Source organism: Rousettus aegyptiacus, unplaced genomic scaffold (assembly GCF_014176215.1).
Source record: "Rousettus aegyptiacus isolate mRouAeg1 unplaced genomic scaffold, mRouAeg1.p scaffold_m13_p_3, whole genome shotgun sequence".
Taxonomy (NCBI): Eukaryota; Metazoa; Chordata; class Mammalia; order Chiroptera; family Pteropodidae; genus Rousettus; species Rousettus aegyptiacus.
In genome coordinates this window covers 20,307,473-20,323,588 of record NW_023416306.1, presented here as the reverse complement: position 1 = coordinate 20,323,588, position 16,116 = coordinate 20,307,473, and the positions used below count along the sequence as shown (strand labels likewise).

General features: G+C 34.9%; 1 protein-coding gene across 1 annotated transcript in view; it reads right to left on the bottom strand.

The window, feature by feature from the left end:
- The window catches only part of TMEM245 (transmembrane protein 245), an 85,183-nt gene that overhangs the window by 48,773 nt on the left and 20,294 nt on the right, over positions 1 to 16,116 (bottom strand). The window contains exons 5-7 of the mRNA XM_036238613.1: positions 13,688 to 13,906; positions 11,189 to 11,358; positions 3,783 to 3,887 (exon numbers count right to left, since the gene is read on the bottom strand). Of these exons, the coding sequence (XP_036094506.1) occupies positions 3,783 to 3,887; positions 11,189 to 11,358; positions 13,688 to 13,906 (494 nt within the window). The remainder of the gene's footprint in view (positions 1 to 3,782; positions 3,888 to 11,188; positions 11,359 to 13,687; positions 13,907 to 16,116) is intronic.

Genomic DNA, 16,116 nt, shown 5'->3' with positions numbered 1-16,116 from the left:
ATTTATCACACCTTTAATTTATCACGATCTACTTCAAACTAATACTGACTTACTTCCAGTAAAATATTTATAGAAACTTCTTACCAGTATACTTTCATTTCCATTTTTTCTTCTTTGTGCTATGGATATGTGTGTAGACATATACATATTTCATTTATGTATAAGCTACAATTTTTTTACAATTTTTCTTAGTCATATATTGTTTAAATAAATTGAGAGGTGAAAATGTAACTTTTAAATATATCCATATATTTACTAGGTGCTCTTTACTTCTCACTTTGGATGTTATTTCTAGAGTCATTTTTCTTATCTGAGGGACCTTCTTTGGCATTCCTTACAGTACAGGTCTGCTGTCAATAAATTCCCTCAGTTTCAGTTTATCTAGAAATGTTTTCTTTTTATTTTGCCTTTTAAAAAATATTTTCACTGAATATAAAATTCTTGCTTAATAAATTTTCCCCACAAGACTTTAAATATGTCATTACAATGTCTTCTGGTATTCCCTATTTATTATGAGAATTAAGTCATTAATTGTTTTGTTGTTCCTCGTGTGTGATATGCAGTTTTTCTCTTCTTTCCTTCAAGAGTTTCTCTTTATCTTCGGCTTTCAGCAGTTTGATATCTTTTATACTTTTTTCTCTTTCTCTTGTCACCTTCTGGGGTGCCAATTATATGTCTGTTAGAATTTCTGATGTTGTACCACAGATATCTGAGGTTCCACTTATCCAGTATTTAAAAAATCTGTTTGTTCTTCATATCGGATCCTTTCTACTGATATTTCTTCAAGTTTCCTAATTCTTTTTTTTGGATCTCAGATCTGCTGTTGAACTTATCTAGCGAATTTTCCATTTGTCATCGCCCTTTTCAGACCTAGGATTACTATTTGGTTCTGTTTTTAGTCTCCATTTTTCTGCTGAGAGTCTGCATTTGTTTACTCATTCCTAACACACTTTTCATTAATTCCTTGAATATATTTATAATAGTAGCTTCAAAGACTTTTCAGCTAAATCCAACATCTGGGCCACTTAAGTGTCTACTTTTTTCCCACTGGTTCTCCTCCTGTCCTCATTATAAGACACTCTTCCATTTCTTTCTATGTCTAGTAATTTCTGGTTAAAAATGAAACATTAAAAATATACTGTAGCAACTCTGGATTCCATTTTTTTTCTTCTGAGAACTATTGTTATTTTGTTTCAGTAAACAATTAACTTATCTGTAATCAACTTTAAAAAAAGTCTGTCTTCTCTGCCACTGATGTCTCTGCTCTGTTTTGTTTTTTTTTTTAAAAGCCTAGCTCCCTAAGGATTTTTCCTGAACCTGCACAGCTTAGCAGTCAGCAAATGATTTTGGCAGCAGTTATTGTTCACATAAGAAAGCTTCCTCCTTTGAAACATGGAATGTGTGAGAGTTGAAAAATACAATCAAAGGCACAAATTTGCAAATCTCCCCAGACTTTCAATATTTAGAGGACTCCGTGGGGTCTCCCGTCCACATGCTTAATTTAGCAATCAGTCTAAGATGTGTAGTTTATTTATTTCAGCCTTTCTACAGCTTTCTTGCTTCTAGACTTTCCCCCCTTTAATTTACAACTGCTCTGTTGCCAGCCCCAAACCAAGTCTACTGCCTCCCACAGAGAAGCTGCAAGTTTCTGCAGCCCAAGCAAGGCAAGATGAAAATAACTCCAAACAGGAAAGCCACAAACTACCCATTTTTACCAAGTGCAGCAGCAGTTTTCCATGAGCAAATACTCCTCAAGTTATTGCCTAAGTGGTCATTTTCCAATGCCCTGATATGTGGGGTCTTTAAAATTTTTATACCATTTTATTTTTGCTTTCTATAGAGAGCAATTACCTGACATCCTCACTCTCCTTTACCCTAAGCTATATTATTAGGAAGATGGAGCTAAAAAGGATCCTCTAACAGGATTTAGATACAAAAGAAAGAAAGTAGTCAAGGATGAGCCTGAGGCTTTTCACCTAAGCAAGTTAAATGGAGTTGTCATTTACTGAAATGGGATGACTGTAAGAACAAACAAGTTAAGGGAAGGTCTGAAATTCAGTTTTGATGTGTTACATTTGAGATGTCTATTAAACATGAATGTAGACAATGTCATGGTGTTTTAGAGAACAATCCCTTTATCGGCTGGGAGAATAAACTAGATAACCAGTAAGTTTCCCTCAAAAGCTCAGTTTGCATGAGTCCTAAATGACAAAGTGGTTAAGTAACATGTTACCAAAGTTCGGGGAAGCAAAAGCTCACTGAATAGAATGAACAAAGAAAAAGGACTTGAAAGATGAACATAATTGAGATGGGCAAGCAAGACCCTATGAAAAGAGACAAAGAAGAGAAAATGAAATAGAAGAGTAGGAGAGGAGAAAGAGAAGGAAAAAAATCCACAAGACCATACTGGTGAGAGGCTTCTCTAAGAACTACAATGAAAGGTAAGACTGTACTGTGGCAGGATTAGGTGAAACATGACAAATACAAAGAAAGGTCTCTAAACGAGTCTATATAGTCTGTACGTGTCTATACGAGATTAATAACCAAAGGACAGATAAGAACTGCATAGAGATGGAAACAGAGGGTCTGAGAGAACAGGTTTTTAGGAGCAGGACTGAAGGCACACTGAGGCTGAGAATGCTGAGAACACGACTTCCAAGGAGAGAAGTGACATAGCAAGAAACGATGAAATCCTTAAGCAAACTGTGCCATATTAGATCACCCATCAATCACAGTTACTGCTCTATCTCTATAACACTAAGTAAAAATTTTTCATTCCATGATTTCATGTAAGCTTCATGATTCCTCAAGAACTTATCAAATCCTAAGATGTGGAGTTGAGCGAAGTTCAGATAAACTAAAGATTAACATACACCATAGATATCAGGGGAAAAAAGTCAGTTAAGAGACCCCACTGGAGAGATAAACTTTTAGATGCACTTTGGAGAATAATTTCCTTTGATGAGATGAAAGAGGGGCATTATGGACTGAATGTTTGTATTGCACCTCGCCCCCAAAATGCAGATGTTGAAAACCTAACCTCCACTGTGATGGCTAAGAGGTGAGGCCTCTGGCAGGTAATCGGGTCATGAGGGTGAAGCTTTCACAAATGGGATTAGTGTCCTTATAAGAAGGGCACAGGGGAGATGATCGTTCTCTCTGCCATGTGAGAATACAATAAGACAGCCAGCTTTAAACCAGGAAGAGGGCCTTCTCCAAGAACTCAACCATGCTGGCTCCTGATCTGGGGCTTCCAGCCTTTGAGACTGTGAGAAAAAAATATTTGTTGTTTAAGCCACCTCTTCTATGCTATTCTGTTATAGCGGTCTGAACCAAGAGGGAGAGAAAATGTAAGCTGAAAGGTCCTGCAAAGGGAGAAATGTAGATTCTATGATATGTTAACAGAAAGACCAAAGACACGAGGGGAGGAGCTAGTCAAAACTTCCGATCTAACCGACAGGGCACTAACTCGAGTAGGAGCCATGACACCAGATCATAGTTTCCCACTGACAGAAGAAGCCACTTGATCCTCCATCTCAATTTTTTTACCTGCATTTACTGCTGAGGATTTTGATGATAATAAAAATGCATTTCAAAATATATACTAGGCAAATACATGGCAAAATCAGTAACACGAAAATGATAAATAAAATGATAAATACTGTTATATATATTTATAAGCGAAGTGACATTTTCTATGCTGCTTCTGCTATCTTCTTATCCATTCTACAATTCTAACAATTAAGAGTTTATCAATGGCAATAGTTATAATTGTACTATACCTTTGCAGTCAGGAGTAGGGCGAGGAGAAGGGTTCCTATCACTAACAAAAATATGATGAAAATGCTAATTATTTTGTCTAACATCTTCTCCAACCAGATGATCATCTGCACAGAAATAAAAAGAGAATTACTTATCTGTAAAGTACAACTTAATAAAAACATTCAATATACATTCAAGTATCATGAGGACAAAACAGGATATTCAGCATTGCAAAGCAAACTATAAAATAAAGCAGTGAAAGCTGTAAGCAACTTCAGAAAATTAACTAACGCTATTAACTGCTGTTGTTATATAGTTTAGTATTGTCATATCTAAGAAGAGGCAGTCAATTTGAATATAACCTACGTCTATGTTTGAATTCTCATACTGTAGTATATTTACAGTATAAACTATAAATTATAATCTGGTATATTACTAAACAAAATAATAACAATCCATTAGCTGACCTCGACTCTTGTGAAATTTATTGTCAATTAGCAAATATAGATGACTTTAGAAAAAGTATGCTATTATAAAAATGTCCTAAGTTATATAAAGACAAAATGAAGCAAATTAAAATAGGAATTACATTCAATATATTTTTCCCTTTAAATGCCATTACGGCTACAAAAACCACGGTAATAAAAATCTAATGTTAAGGTAACGATAAATACCAATTTCAAAATAACAGTTACCCTGGGTGGGAAAGGATCAGGAAAGGATACAAAACGGGCTTCAATTATATAAGTAATGTTTCTTCAAGCTAATGGATAGGCATATGAGTATATTTATTTCTTTTTATATTTGAAATTCACAATAAAATACTCTTAAAAATCTGACATTTGACTTGAAATTTCTATTTTTTTAAAACATAAGCTTTATGACGAATTATAATTGACTGCAAATAAAAAATAATCATTAATGTAGTGGTTATTCCTTAATCAATAATTAAAATTATGCTCTCCTTAAATGCTACTTGACATTCTATTTTGAGTATAACTTCTCTCATTTTTCAAAATCACATGCATTCCTACATAAAAATTTATTTTCAGAATATATCATTCTTATAGATTTATAGAATTCCTGCCATGCAAAGCTACCATTTAACATTTTGAAAATACAATCGGACTGATGACTACTGAAATATATACTGCACCCCTCAACCCTAATATGAGCTAACGCACTGCAGAATCAGGTATTCTGAAATCTGAATTATGCTCTCCAAACAGTGAATTAAACACCCCAAAGCAAAGAATGGTGGGTAAAAAAAGTAACATGACTTCTAAAACATTTATTTTCCACTCAAGGCTTATAAACTTGCATCCCCCTTATCTTTCATGAAAGACACTGCAACTAGGAGATCAATGCTATAGTAAACTCAAAGATAAAAAGTACACCTTTTATCTTAACAGTTACAGCTTCCAACAGGAGTTAATTTTCAGTGCATGCTACCAAAGCATTGACGACAATGCAGAGATAAAGAAAATAATAACAGATATCTAAGATATGGAAGGTCAGATGTCGTATTTTGAATTTAAGTTCTAAAATCAATAAAAGGAGTTTCACCATCAGAAATCAACTCTACACCTAGTTCTCGAGACAACTAATTGAAGAAAGGGCTGGTGTTGCATTACCCCGCTTGGTAGCTCCAAAATGTGACAGTGCATGGCACATGGTAAAAGCTCAGTTAATATGTATCTGAACAGGCAAGCCATAAACAATTTCAGAATTAAGACCAGATTTATATTCACAATTTACAATTTCTGAAAATAAGTGGGAGCCTCAATTTTTTTTTAGAAAAATCATATCATGAAATATATATTTTTAACATAAATGATATTCTGTTAGAAAGCATGAATATCTAAATTTATGTCTGGGTGTTTTTAACATATAAAACATGGAATAGTCACAAACACATTATATACATCAACATTACAAAATCAAACTTTATGTTTTTAAACCAGGGTAGAATTTTCCTATCATCAGCTGTGTAACTAAGGGTTGGGAAAAAATCCACACTAAGAATTACCTAAATAAAAATTTATTTAAGGATAACAGTGAGGATTAGATGTTTCATTCAAAATTTAAAATAAATAAAATCACTTAAGATGCTCAATACATAAGCTAAAAAAGTTGTGTCGGGGGGGGGCGGTCCTACTCACTTTATGACTAAGATAAGGTGAAAGAAAAAACAGGACAAAAAGAGAGAAGAGTAGGAAAGCTGGACAGGGAAAGACTTATTAAAATAAAAAGGGAAACAGAAAAAAGTGTGGGGAGGGGAGTTGCTACATAGAACTAAGGAGCAAAAGAGGAGAAAAAACAAAATGGACAGAGAACTTACATGGAGGAAAAGAACTCCCTGAGTGAATGAAACAGGACTCACAAGGAAACAAACTCACAGACATAGAAAGAGAAACACGGACAGAGGAAGCAATGGAGAAGGGGAAGGAGATGGAGGAGAGAATCCCGAAGAAATGCAGGAGGTGCTGTCCCAGGAGGCTGACCCCGCCCCACGCTCTGCTTTGGGCAAAGAAGCCCACACCGCCTGTCTTCACTGTCCTGCTCGTGGGAATTGCACAGTCCCTAGAAATTTCCCTAGTCTTTCTTGCTGTGAGAATTTAGTTTTTAAATTCTATTTTATAAAAGGGGAAGGGAAAAAAATTTAATGACATTAGAATTTTAAGTTTGAAGATTTAGAGATGTTGGTAAATTTATAGTTATATCAACAGATACTCAAATTTATAAACTCACTGCCCTTATTTATCAATCTATTAAATAGTGTCATGCCACACTGAGTTTTCTATTTCATTAATCTGGACCCTGTAAGTTTTTATTTTGCTTTGTTTTTTTTTAAACTAAATTCTAGTTGAATCTTAGTGCATATAATCAATATTAAGAAATAAAACAATTAAGGCTGCATTTCAATTAACCATAACGTGTATTCTCTCTCTCTCTCACTTCTTTTCAGTTTCCTAATTCACCTCACTTGACCTTGGCATATAAATACCCAATGCTGCAATTTTCTGCCCTTGGATGTAATGTAATAAAAGTCTTCAACTTATTTATGTGCTTCACTAAAACACACACTCCCAGAACTTCAAGTGGTTACTCCAACTCTACACCAATGCTTTCTAAGCTACATGAAATCAAGAAAAAGAAAAAAGTTACTTCTTAGGAATCTTTTAAAACTCACTAGTCAGCTCTGAATTAAGGTCATAAATTAGTTAATCTAACTCAGTCTTAAATCAAATCAAACCTATGACTTTAGCTCTTTTCATCTCTTGAGGACAATTTCAATTCTACACACACACACACACACACACACACACACGAAAATTTCAGAAAATAGATAAACTCAGCTATTTTGACCAAAATAAGAAAATGTGACACATGTTTGCAGCACTACCATCTACAAAGGATTGAACTCATTTACTTATGCTACTTTTGTAGAAAATGGAAGTATGTACAATCTTACTTTTGTGAGCGTGTTTTATGTGTCTACTTATTTTAGCTTATTTTCAACCCAAAGTTTAAAACTTTAGGCATTGCCAAGTCTCCCCTTTCCTGTGTCAACAAAATGAAATCCTCATCTCAAAACTCAAACGTGTTATTTGGATCAATCTCCAAGTACCACATCTTTCTTAAAGCCTACAATAGTATTTCCCCTGAAAAATTTTAGTCGTCTTATGTTTAAACAGAATACACATAAATGATGTCACCTTTTGCTATCTGTCCCAGGATTTGAATGAAATTAAATCTAGAACTACTGTATGCAGACTATATTTCAAAGGTATGACAATGACATATAGTCTGTTATATACTTATAAAGAGGTATAAATATATATAAACAACCTTTTATTGAAGTTATTAAAAATGTACCTATTATAATTTTAATCAAATCATATGATTCATTTACCATAGACACAACCTCACATTTGGGGAAATTATTAAATTAGATGTCGCAAGCCATGACTACAATCTTTTTTAAGTTAAAAATAAAAATTTTAAATTCTAGTTATTAAAAAAGGCATAAAATTATCAGCCTCGGGGATCACACGAATATTTCACAGATTTGTCTGTTTGAAAAAATTAGCAAAATAAAGAATTCACTTTTCTTTTCAGGAACTATTGCCTATATATTCTCACACACCAAAGGAGACTGCAGGGCCAGGCTGAGCCACTTCATAGTGTTAACAAGGAGTGGACAAAAGGTCTACAAGGCAGAACTTCATACACACACTTGAGCAAGGAGACAACATCCGTAACCTAAATAAAATGGCTTTGGGTTGTTAGCATATTGTACTGTGACAGTATTAAAACTTCGTGACCTTCCATAGCTTATAATTAGAACTTTAATAACAAAAACTTAGTTTGACATATGAACAGAAACCGAGTGAGAATGGAAATACAGGGAGAAGTTACAGAATTAAATAGTAAAAACCAACATCCGTGTATTCATTTACCTTCTTATTTAGCCAGTGCCAGAGCTTGAGGATAGGGGGTAAGATGAGAAAGAGAAGATAAGAACAGTGGAATATCATTAGAGAATGCAATAATAGTATGAAAAGAAAAGAAAGTCACTGAGAGCATGAGGAGGAAATTACCCCAGACAAAAGAAAAACTACAAGAAAAAAAGAAACAAAACTGTAATGCAGTCACAAAGTTTTTAAATTGAGTGAATGTAATGTTCCTTTAAAATGTACAATGATTATACTGATGATAAGTACAAGTTTTGCCTGCAGTTCAACAATTAAAAATACATAAAATAACCTGAAAGCTTGTAAGCATAAATAATCGTGCTAAATTCCAAAGATCATAGTAATAATAAAGATCCTTTCACAAAGCATGTACCAAAAGGATTTTTAGTGCCTGTATAAACTAATTCATGTTCATGTACTATATTTTCACTGAACTTTGTAGTTGCTGCTTTAGAGTGTTAGTTATTTCACATTTCTTAAAGAGTAAAACATTTTAGTGCTCATTTGGAACAGAGAACTCACAGCCAAAAAGCAGGCATATCTAAGATTCTGTTAAATATCTGGTATATTTCCTTCCATACCAACTTTTTAGGCACTACAGTATATAATATCTTGCTTTTTTCACATGAACGTTGCCACAGATAAACCTCACAATATTTAGCACTATTATACTAATGCTAGTTAGTGAACACAAAATCTAAAAATTGGCAAACATAGAACTTAAGGCCATTTTAGTAATAAAAATGTATAAACGGCTAATAAGCATAATTTCATTAGAGTTGACTGTAAATACTCTTTAGAGTTCCCTAAAGTATACCCAATGCATGTTTAGATACACACTTTAAACAATGTCCTGTAGATGGATCATCTCAAAAACAGTTCCAATCAATTAAAATAGAAACATGAAAAACAGATGTATTCCCCAAAGCAGCATCCCAAATATATTATTATACTAGACAGAACATAATTTTGGCATCAATTATAATTTACAAAATATTCAGTTTATGACAGCCACTGATTCTGATATATGCCATCCTATACCAGAAAATGCTTGTTTTATTCATTTTCCTGCCTCTCTTCCTTAAGAACAGATTGATAAACAAATGAGGATAAAAATGGCAAAATCTTACAAGGCTACTCTGTAACAAATACTTTTTGATGCCCGTGGAACTTCAAGTGACACAATCGTACTGATTTCCTAAATGAAGAGTTCAAATACAAGTACATGAGAACGCTGAAAACAGGAGTTGGTCTCCACCCTTTCTGCCAGTGGTAAGACAAAGAAATTACCTGGAAATAAGAGTTATCCTCCTTGCATAGTTTGAAGTGCTAAATCTGCTCTAGTAAGATAAAGCTTCACCCCAATACCACAGAGATGTAATAAATACGTTGAAATTTGTGCAGTCTTAGATTCTTATTTAAAAAGTTGAAAGAAAATTATTAAGAATACAAATAGGCCGATTACAAAAGAAAAATAAAAATAGCTAATTAACAGGCAAAAGGATGGTCAACCTTATTTTTATTTTTTAAAAATTTCAGATTAAAACAACACTGAGATACTTCTTTTTATGGAATTTTTGTTACATTATAATATCCAGTATTGGCAAGAGCTCAAAGAAATGGCTGTTCTCATATGTTGCACTGGTAGGAATTAAAACTGGCAAACTTTCTGGAAGACAGACAATATGTAAGAAAATATACTTTCTGCTTCTCGTTTGACCTAGGATATTTTATTATGAGTTATCTCCTTCTCTCCACATGCACTCTAATTACATTCTCATCTATATCTACATTGGTTTCACCTAACAGTATTTCTGAACCTTAATTCACGAATGGACAGACCTGTTAAAGGAAATAGTTACTAGCCTCCGTGATGAAGTCCAGCTCACACAGCACGACACACAAACAGAACTTCTCGATCCAGTCTCACCTGACCCCCCAGCCTTACCTACCACCTATCACCATTTTATATAACCCAGCCATGACCATTTTTTAGTGTTCCCTAAGAATTCATGGTGTGGAAGTCTCTGCACCTTTGCACTGCTCCGTCTACCTGCCATTCTTGCCAAGCATACCTAATAACCTGCTTGTGCTTCCAAATTTTCCCTGGCATCACCTCCTCCACAAAACCGCCCCTCTACCACTGCCTCATCGACAGCGAGCCATTTCTTGCTCAGTACTACCAGTGGATCCTGTATACACTTTTCCTCTGCATTATAATGACAGCTAACACTTATATAGGGCTTACTGTGTACCAGGCCCTATTCGAGGGATTGTACAAATATTAACTCATTTAATCCTCGCAACCATTCTATGAGGTACATGCTCTTATACTCAATTGTATTGATAAGGAAACTAAGGTACAGAAAGGTTAAGAAACTCATCCAAGGTCACACAGCTAATAAACAGCTGAACTGGGATTTGAAACCAGAATTTGGATTCAGAGCCCATGCCCTTAACCACTAAGTCTCTAAACCCAAACACCGCCTCTGAATTTTAATGGATTGCTATCTCTCCCTAAACAGAGCTTCTGCATTTAGTTTTCTGTAGTTCATCTGATTTCCCCCTAGGACTTATCACAGAATCTGCCAGAGAGTAATTACTCCAAAAATATTCGCTGAACTGAGCCACTACCTGGCTATATAATTTTAGTCACTTAACCCCTCTGGATTTCAATTTGGTCCTTATAAAAGGAGAGAGTTGAACTAGGTGTTCCATAAGATCCTTTTCTCTCATTTTTTAAAAGGAAAAACACTACTTACACAGCATTTATTTAAACTAAATATATCCTATCCTTACATACACCTTAATTCTAACTTTAAATTTCATCGCAGAATTAGATTTTAAATGTGTTATCAACAATTACAGTATAAATGCCAAATACTATGGAATAAAACAATGAAATATATAAACTCCATTAAAACAGCCCGGTTCCTAAAATACAATACCTTGCTATCAACTTTTAACAAGAATTTTCCAAGCCCAATAATTGGCCACGGCGCCAGTGCTTCCTGCCGCTCCTTCAGGAAGTGCTCTACGACCTGCCACCACGCATAGCAGCGTTTCTCCAGGAAGTTCACAACTCCAAAATGAATGACAAGCTTCTTGAGTATCCAGACTACAAAGAAAAAACACATATATAAACAAAATCTAGATTACAAAGTTATAATGTAAAAGGTCCCTTAGTTTCATATGATCCTTCTGAAGCAGAAAAGTAAGTATTGAAATAAGGATCAATTTGTTAAAAAGGAGAGGGGAGGGAAGAAAGTTCAAGGTATTCCAAACTGATGGTATTGGGACAAATAACTTATCACACAAGCCACACCTGCCCATAGATGGATTACCTTCTTTGTGGAGTCTGACTCCCTAAAGTAGTCAGGGATTATTTTATAGCCTATGTAAGATGCTGTGAGCATGAAGATTTGAGTGACTACAACCTTCACCACTCACACCCCCTCCAGGGTGAAAAATACTAACCCTTGACATGTCCTAATCTCCGTGGCTATTATAGCTGCTACTGATAAATTCTGTTCTTTTCCTTAGATTTTTAATGTTTCATGACCAGAAAAATAAAGGTATTCTATATACATCATCATGATTTTATATACTACCACAAACAACATTTTCATTTGTGTTCCTATTTCTCTGCTTGATGTTGCTCTATACGTATGAATCTTTTACCAGGGTTCAGCAGAGAAGCAGACTGGGTACAAGTGGGCTGTTACAAATGGTCCAAGGCTGGGCACTGCACAACTTCAACGGGGACTGTTCACAGACCACAATGCAAATGTTCTTCTCTGCTACTGGGTAGTGTGGCAGCTCTTCCAGGAGGGGTAAAGGCCTTCTAGTGGGACTAGAAGGAAGTGTCACTCATCTGTGAAGGTTGCCTTGAGTCTGGACCCGGGATAATTGACCCAACCACTATAATTGCCCTAACTGCAGGAATTTCTGTGTCCTTAGCCCTGGCCTTATAAGCAAATGCTTCACAGTTTACCATTTTGAACCATCTGCTCAGTGTTCATACCAGTTTGATAATTCATTAGCATTTTTAAATCTCTACAGAGGTCCTAGGAAAACTTCTATAGTCTCTAGAGTAAGCCCAGAGTATTTATAAGCTGTAGAAAACCTTTTGGGGGCCACTCTGTTTACAGTTTGCTCTCCTAAGGCCATGTCAAATTCCTATGATGGCCCAAGGGTTAAGAAACGACTAGGACAAACATAACTCCTGCTTGCAACCTTAAGTAAAAAAGTATTCCAATAGCACCCGGCACTTGATTTGCCAACATAAAAAAGCTGTCTGGAAAAAAACAAAAAAAAAAAGGTATGAAACAACCCAGAAGAACAATTTAAACTGTTTCACTAAGCATTTCTATGGCTGTGGTATGTGCTCTGCGACCGGCTTAATTACAACAGTCTTTGCTCCAAGTGTCGAACAGAAGTTCTGCTTGAGGATGTGAGACGCAGATACAAACTTCAACCATTTATATTTCATGTTCCCTAAGGACGGGCACTATACAGTTCTTGTCATAACAAACCTTTAAAAGAACGGTAACTATTTAATTAACTATCTAATTTAATGAGAATAAATTTGACAATGAATGATCTAGAAGATAAATGGTCCAATAAGTTTAGACTTTTAGACTATGATAAAGAACAGATTTCCATAAATCAGATTACGTTTAAATAATAGAAAAAAAATCCTGATAAAGGAGACAAGGACTAATCAAATTCAGGAGGTAACCAGATGGCAGGATTCTAAGCATCAACTGAAGACTTAATAAATTTGACATAAACTGTGACTACAATAAGAAGAAAGCCCAAACTACCAGAAAAGCATTAAAGATCTTCTACAATGCATCTGAGCCAGAGAAAACTGTTCCTTACTCTTGCCAGTAGAAGACACCTTTAGAGAAAATCAAAGTAATACTCAAATTACCAGGTACAAAGACCCAATTTAATGATTTATAAAAAGCTGTATGTATTTATGTATTTTACATAAAACATGACATATACGCATCATTTAATTTTCTGTCAAATAAAAGAAAAAAGAATCAAGATTTTACACACATATATTTCTCAAAATCTGCATTTTCTTTTAATTAAAAATGCAATGTAAACTGCATTTCACTAAGACCAGTTCTCAATATTCCCTCATAAACCCCAAAACCCAGACTTACATTCTCCTCCACTGAATCATGGATGGCTCAACAGTCAACTCTCCATGTGGAACTATTAATTTATAGAACCACAAAAATTATAAGAGGAGAAATACATTTTTGAGCTTCAAAGTGAAATATTAAAGAGGTATCAAGTAATAAATTTCCAAAGTGTTTATCATTTAAATGCTAACATACTATTGTTTTATTTTAAGAGCAAAAGTATCCCAAGTATTAAAACCCAAAAGTGAAAAGAAGTCTCCAAAGACAAGATCATAATTGACCAATTACTTGCGATAGGCACTGGCAGCAACTGCACGATCCACAGGTTTAGCCAGATCTGGACACCAATGATGGCCCAAAGGAGAGACACAAAGTAGGCATCGCTGGTTTTCTTCTTCCTAAGAAACGTGCCGATTTCAGGCTTCTGTCTCCCCAGAGAAGGGGAGGGGGAGGTGGGCGAAGGAGATGAGGAGACTGTTGGAGGGGGTTCTCCTCTGTCCATGGTTTCTGAAGAGGGAAAGAGAAAACATCGCCCGCCACCTTAGTCGACATTAGTCAACAGTCATACAGAGTAATTCGCTAAGTTACTCTATTTTAAGCCTTCGTAGTAGGATTACATTGGGTTATAAAAGAAAAAAAGATTTGGATGCATGTTTTCACAATGCACTGAAAAATGTGTAGAGAATTAATAATGCCAACGGTGTTTAAATTTAGGGAAATTCAGTTTGTTGGGGGGTAGGATTAGGTACAGGGAATTTTTTAGCTTTTACTTTATGTACTTTATACTGTTCAAGTTTTTTATGACATATCATTATTAATATACATTTATCATTTAAACAAAAAACTTAAGAAAACTATATAACAAAATACCCGAGGATTATTAGTCCATAAAAATTATTCAAACCATATAAAGCAACAAACATTAACATAAAATTCCTATATTTAAAAATTCCTCCTTTTTAATATAACTTTATATTAGATGTATTTATGTATATTTCTATAGGCTTTAAAAATAAAAATAAAAATAAAAAGCTGACAAGGTCCTTGCAATCTGTGAGGTCAATCAAGGGTTGCCTCGCCTAAAACAAATAATAACAAAAATAATAATAATATAAATATTTCTGCCACAATATGGCTTTTCATTGTTATTTCTCCTAAAATGGAGCTAACAGCTCTTACAAGAAAAACTCGGGGCTTTGAAACACGATAGGTAAAACAAGACTGCTGGGGGCGAGGAATTCTCAAATCAAAGAAACCATACTTATTTCACATAAAGCACTGCTCTCTGACAATGCAACTGTCACATTTTAATATAGGGTTATTTATACTATTTCTATCTCCTAGTTTTACCAAAACATACCATGTGTATCAGAACTCATATAACTATTAAAGCAGTATTACTCAGTATATACCGTACTGATTGAAATGAATAAGATCCTAGAACTTGCATTCTGCCTTCCATAAATAAAAGTTAATGACAAAAGTATATCATATTTTGGAAAGTTTAGAAAAAAGAGAAAAAAACGAGAGCATCCACAATCCTGACCACCGTCTACCCCATAGTCTTTGTACAGTTTTACATAGTTGTATCACATCACCCTTCTCCACTCTCTCCCTTCGCTTGAATGTCAGCTCCAGAAGAGGTAAGACCTTGTCTGTCTTATTCTCCCTCCAGTAAATTCCTAACACATGGAATAATAGTACCTGGCATACAGTAGGTGCTCACTAAATATCTGTTGAAAGAATGCCTTCCCTGTTATTTCAAAACTTTCATAAGCCACCCCACAGTATAGCTCTCCGAGGGTTGCATCATAACTTCCTTAGAGTTCCTTTTAACATTAACTATTTAGCTGTAAATTTTTACTACTGATATAACTAGCACATGGTAAGTCTGCCTACCTCACCAGAATCAACATTCTACCTTGAGGTCTGTAACAAAAGCCCAAGCTAGTTATTATAAGCTTCTGTTTGCTGTTGCTGAGTATCTCTATAATTTGGAAACTTTATGTTGGTGGATGCAGTAGACATTTAGAAGAATAAGTCCGTAACCAAAATACCATCCCCTCTACACTTTGAAAACATGAGTTAATGTACAAGAAAAATAAGTTGTCCTACAACCCCAAATGCCTTTTTCTTAGCTGACTCCTTCCTTCAAGATTTCTCTAAAGCCAGTTCTTACCCAAAATATTCCTTAACTCCAAAACCTCTGGCACTAACTGACCTGGCACAGGCAGAAATGGCTTTTACATTTCTGAACTCTGAGTGAGTACAGTGACTTTAAAGCTGAAATAAGTCTACCAGCTGGATCCCACAGGAGCACTGACTCCAAAACAACCAGAGGGGTCTGTTTTAAGGGAAACAATCAATATATTAACAACTTGAGGCATGCAAAGCAAACTTTGAGAATTAAAGTAAGATGCTAGACAAATGCATGGCTAGAAGATGGAAAATAAAAGCAAAAACAAATATTTGGAGAAAAGAAACAACAACAAAAAAGCAACATAAAAAGTTAGAGCAAAATAGAACAATGGAGAAGTGACAGTTGTAGAAGAAATAGAAAACACGAAAAGGATTAAGTGGGGGGAAACATGGACAACGGTAAATGTACTGAGAAAAGGAAAACAACACGAAAGGAAAATGAGAAATAAAAAAATAAGAAAAGTTTTTTTAAAAAAGGAAAGAATGAAGAATCAAGAAAAGAAACCAGAGGAGGAAAA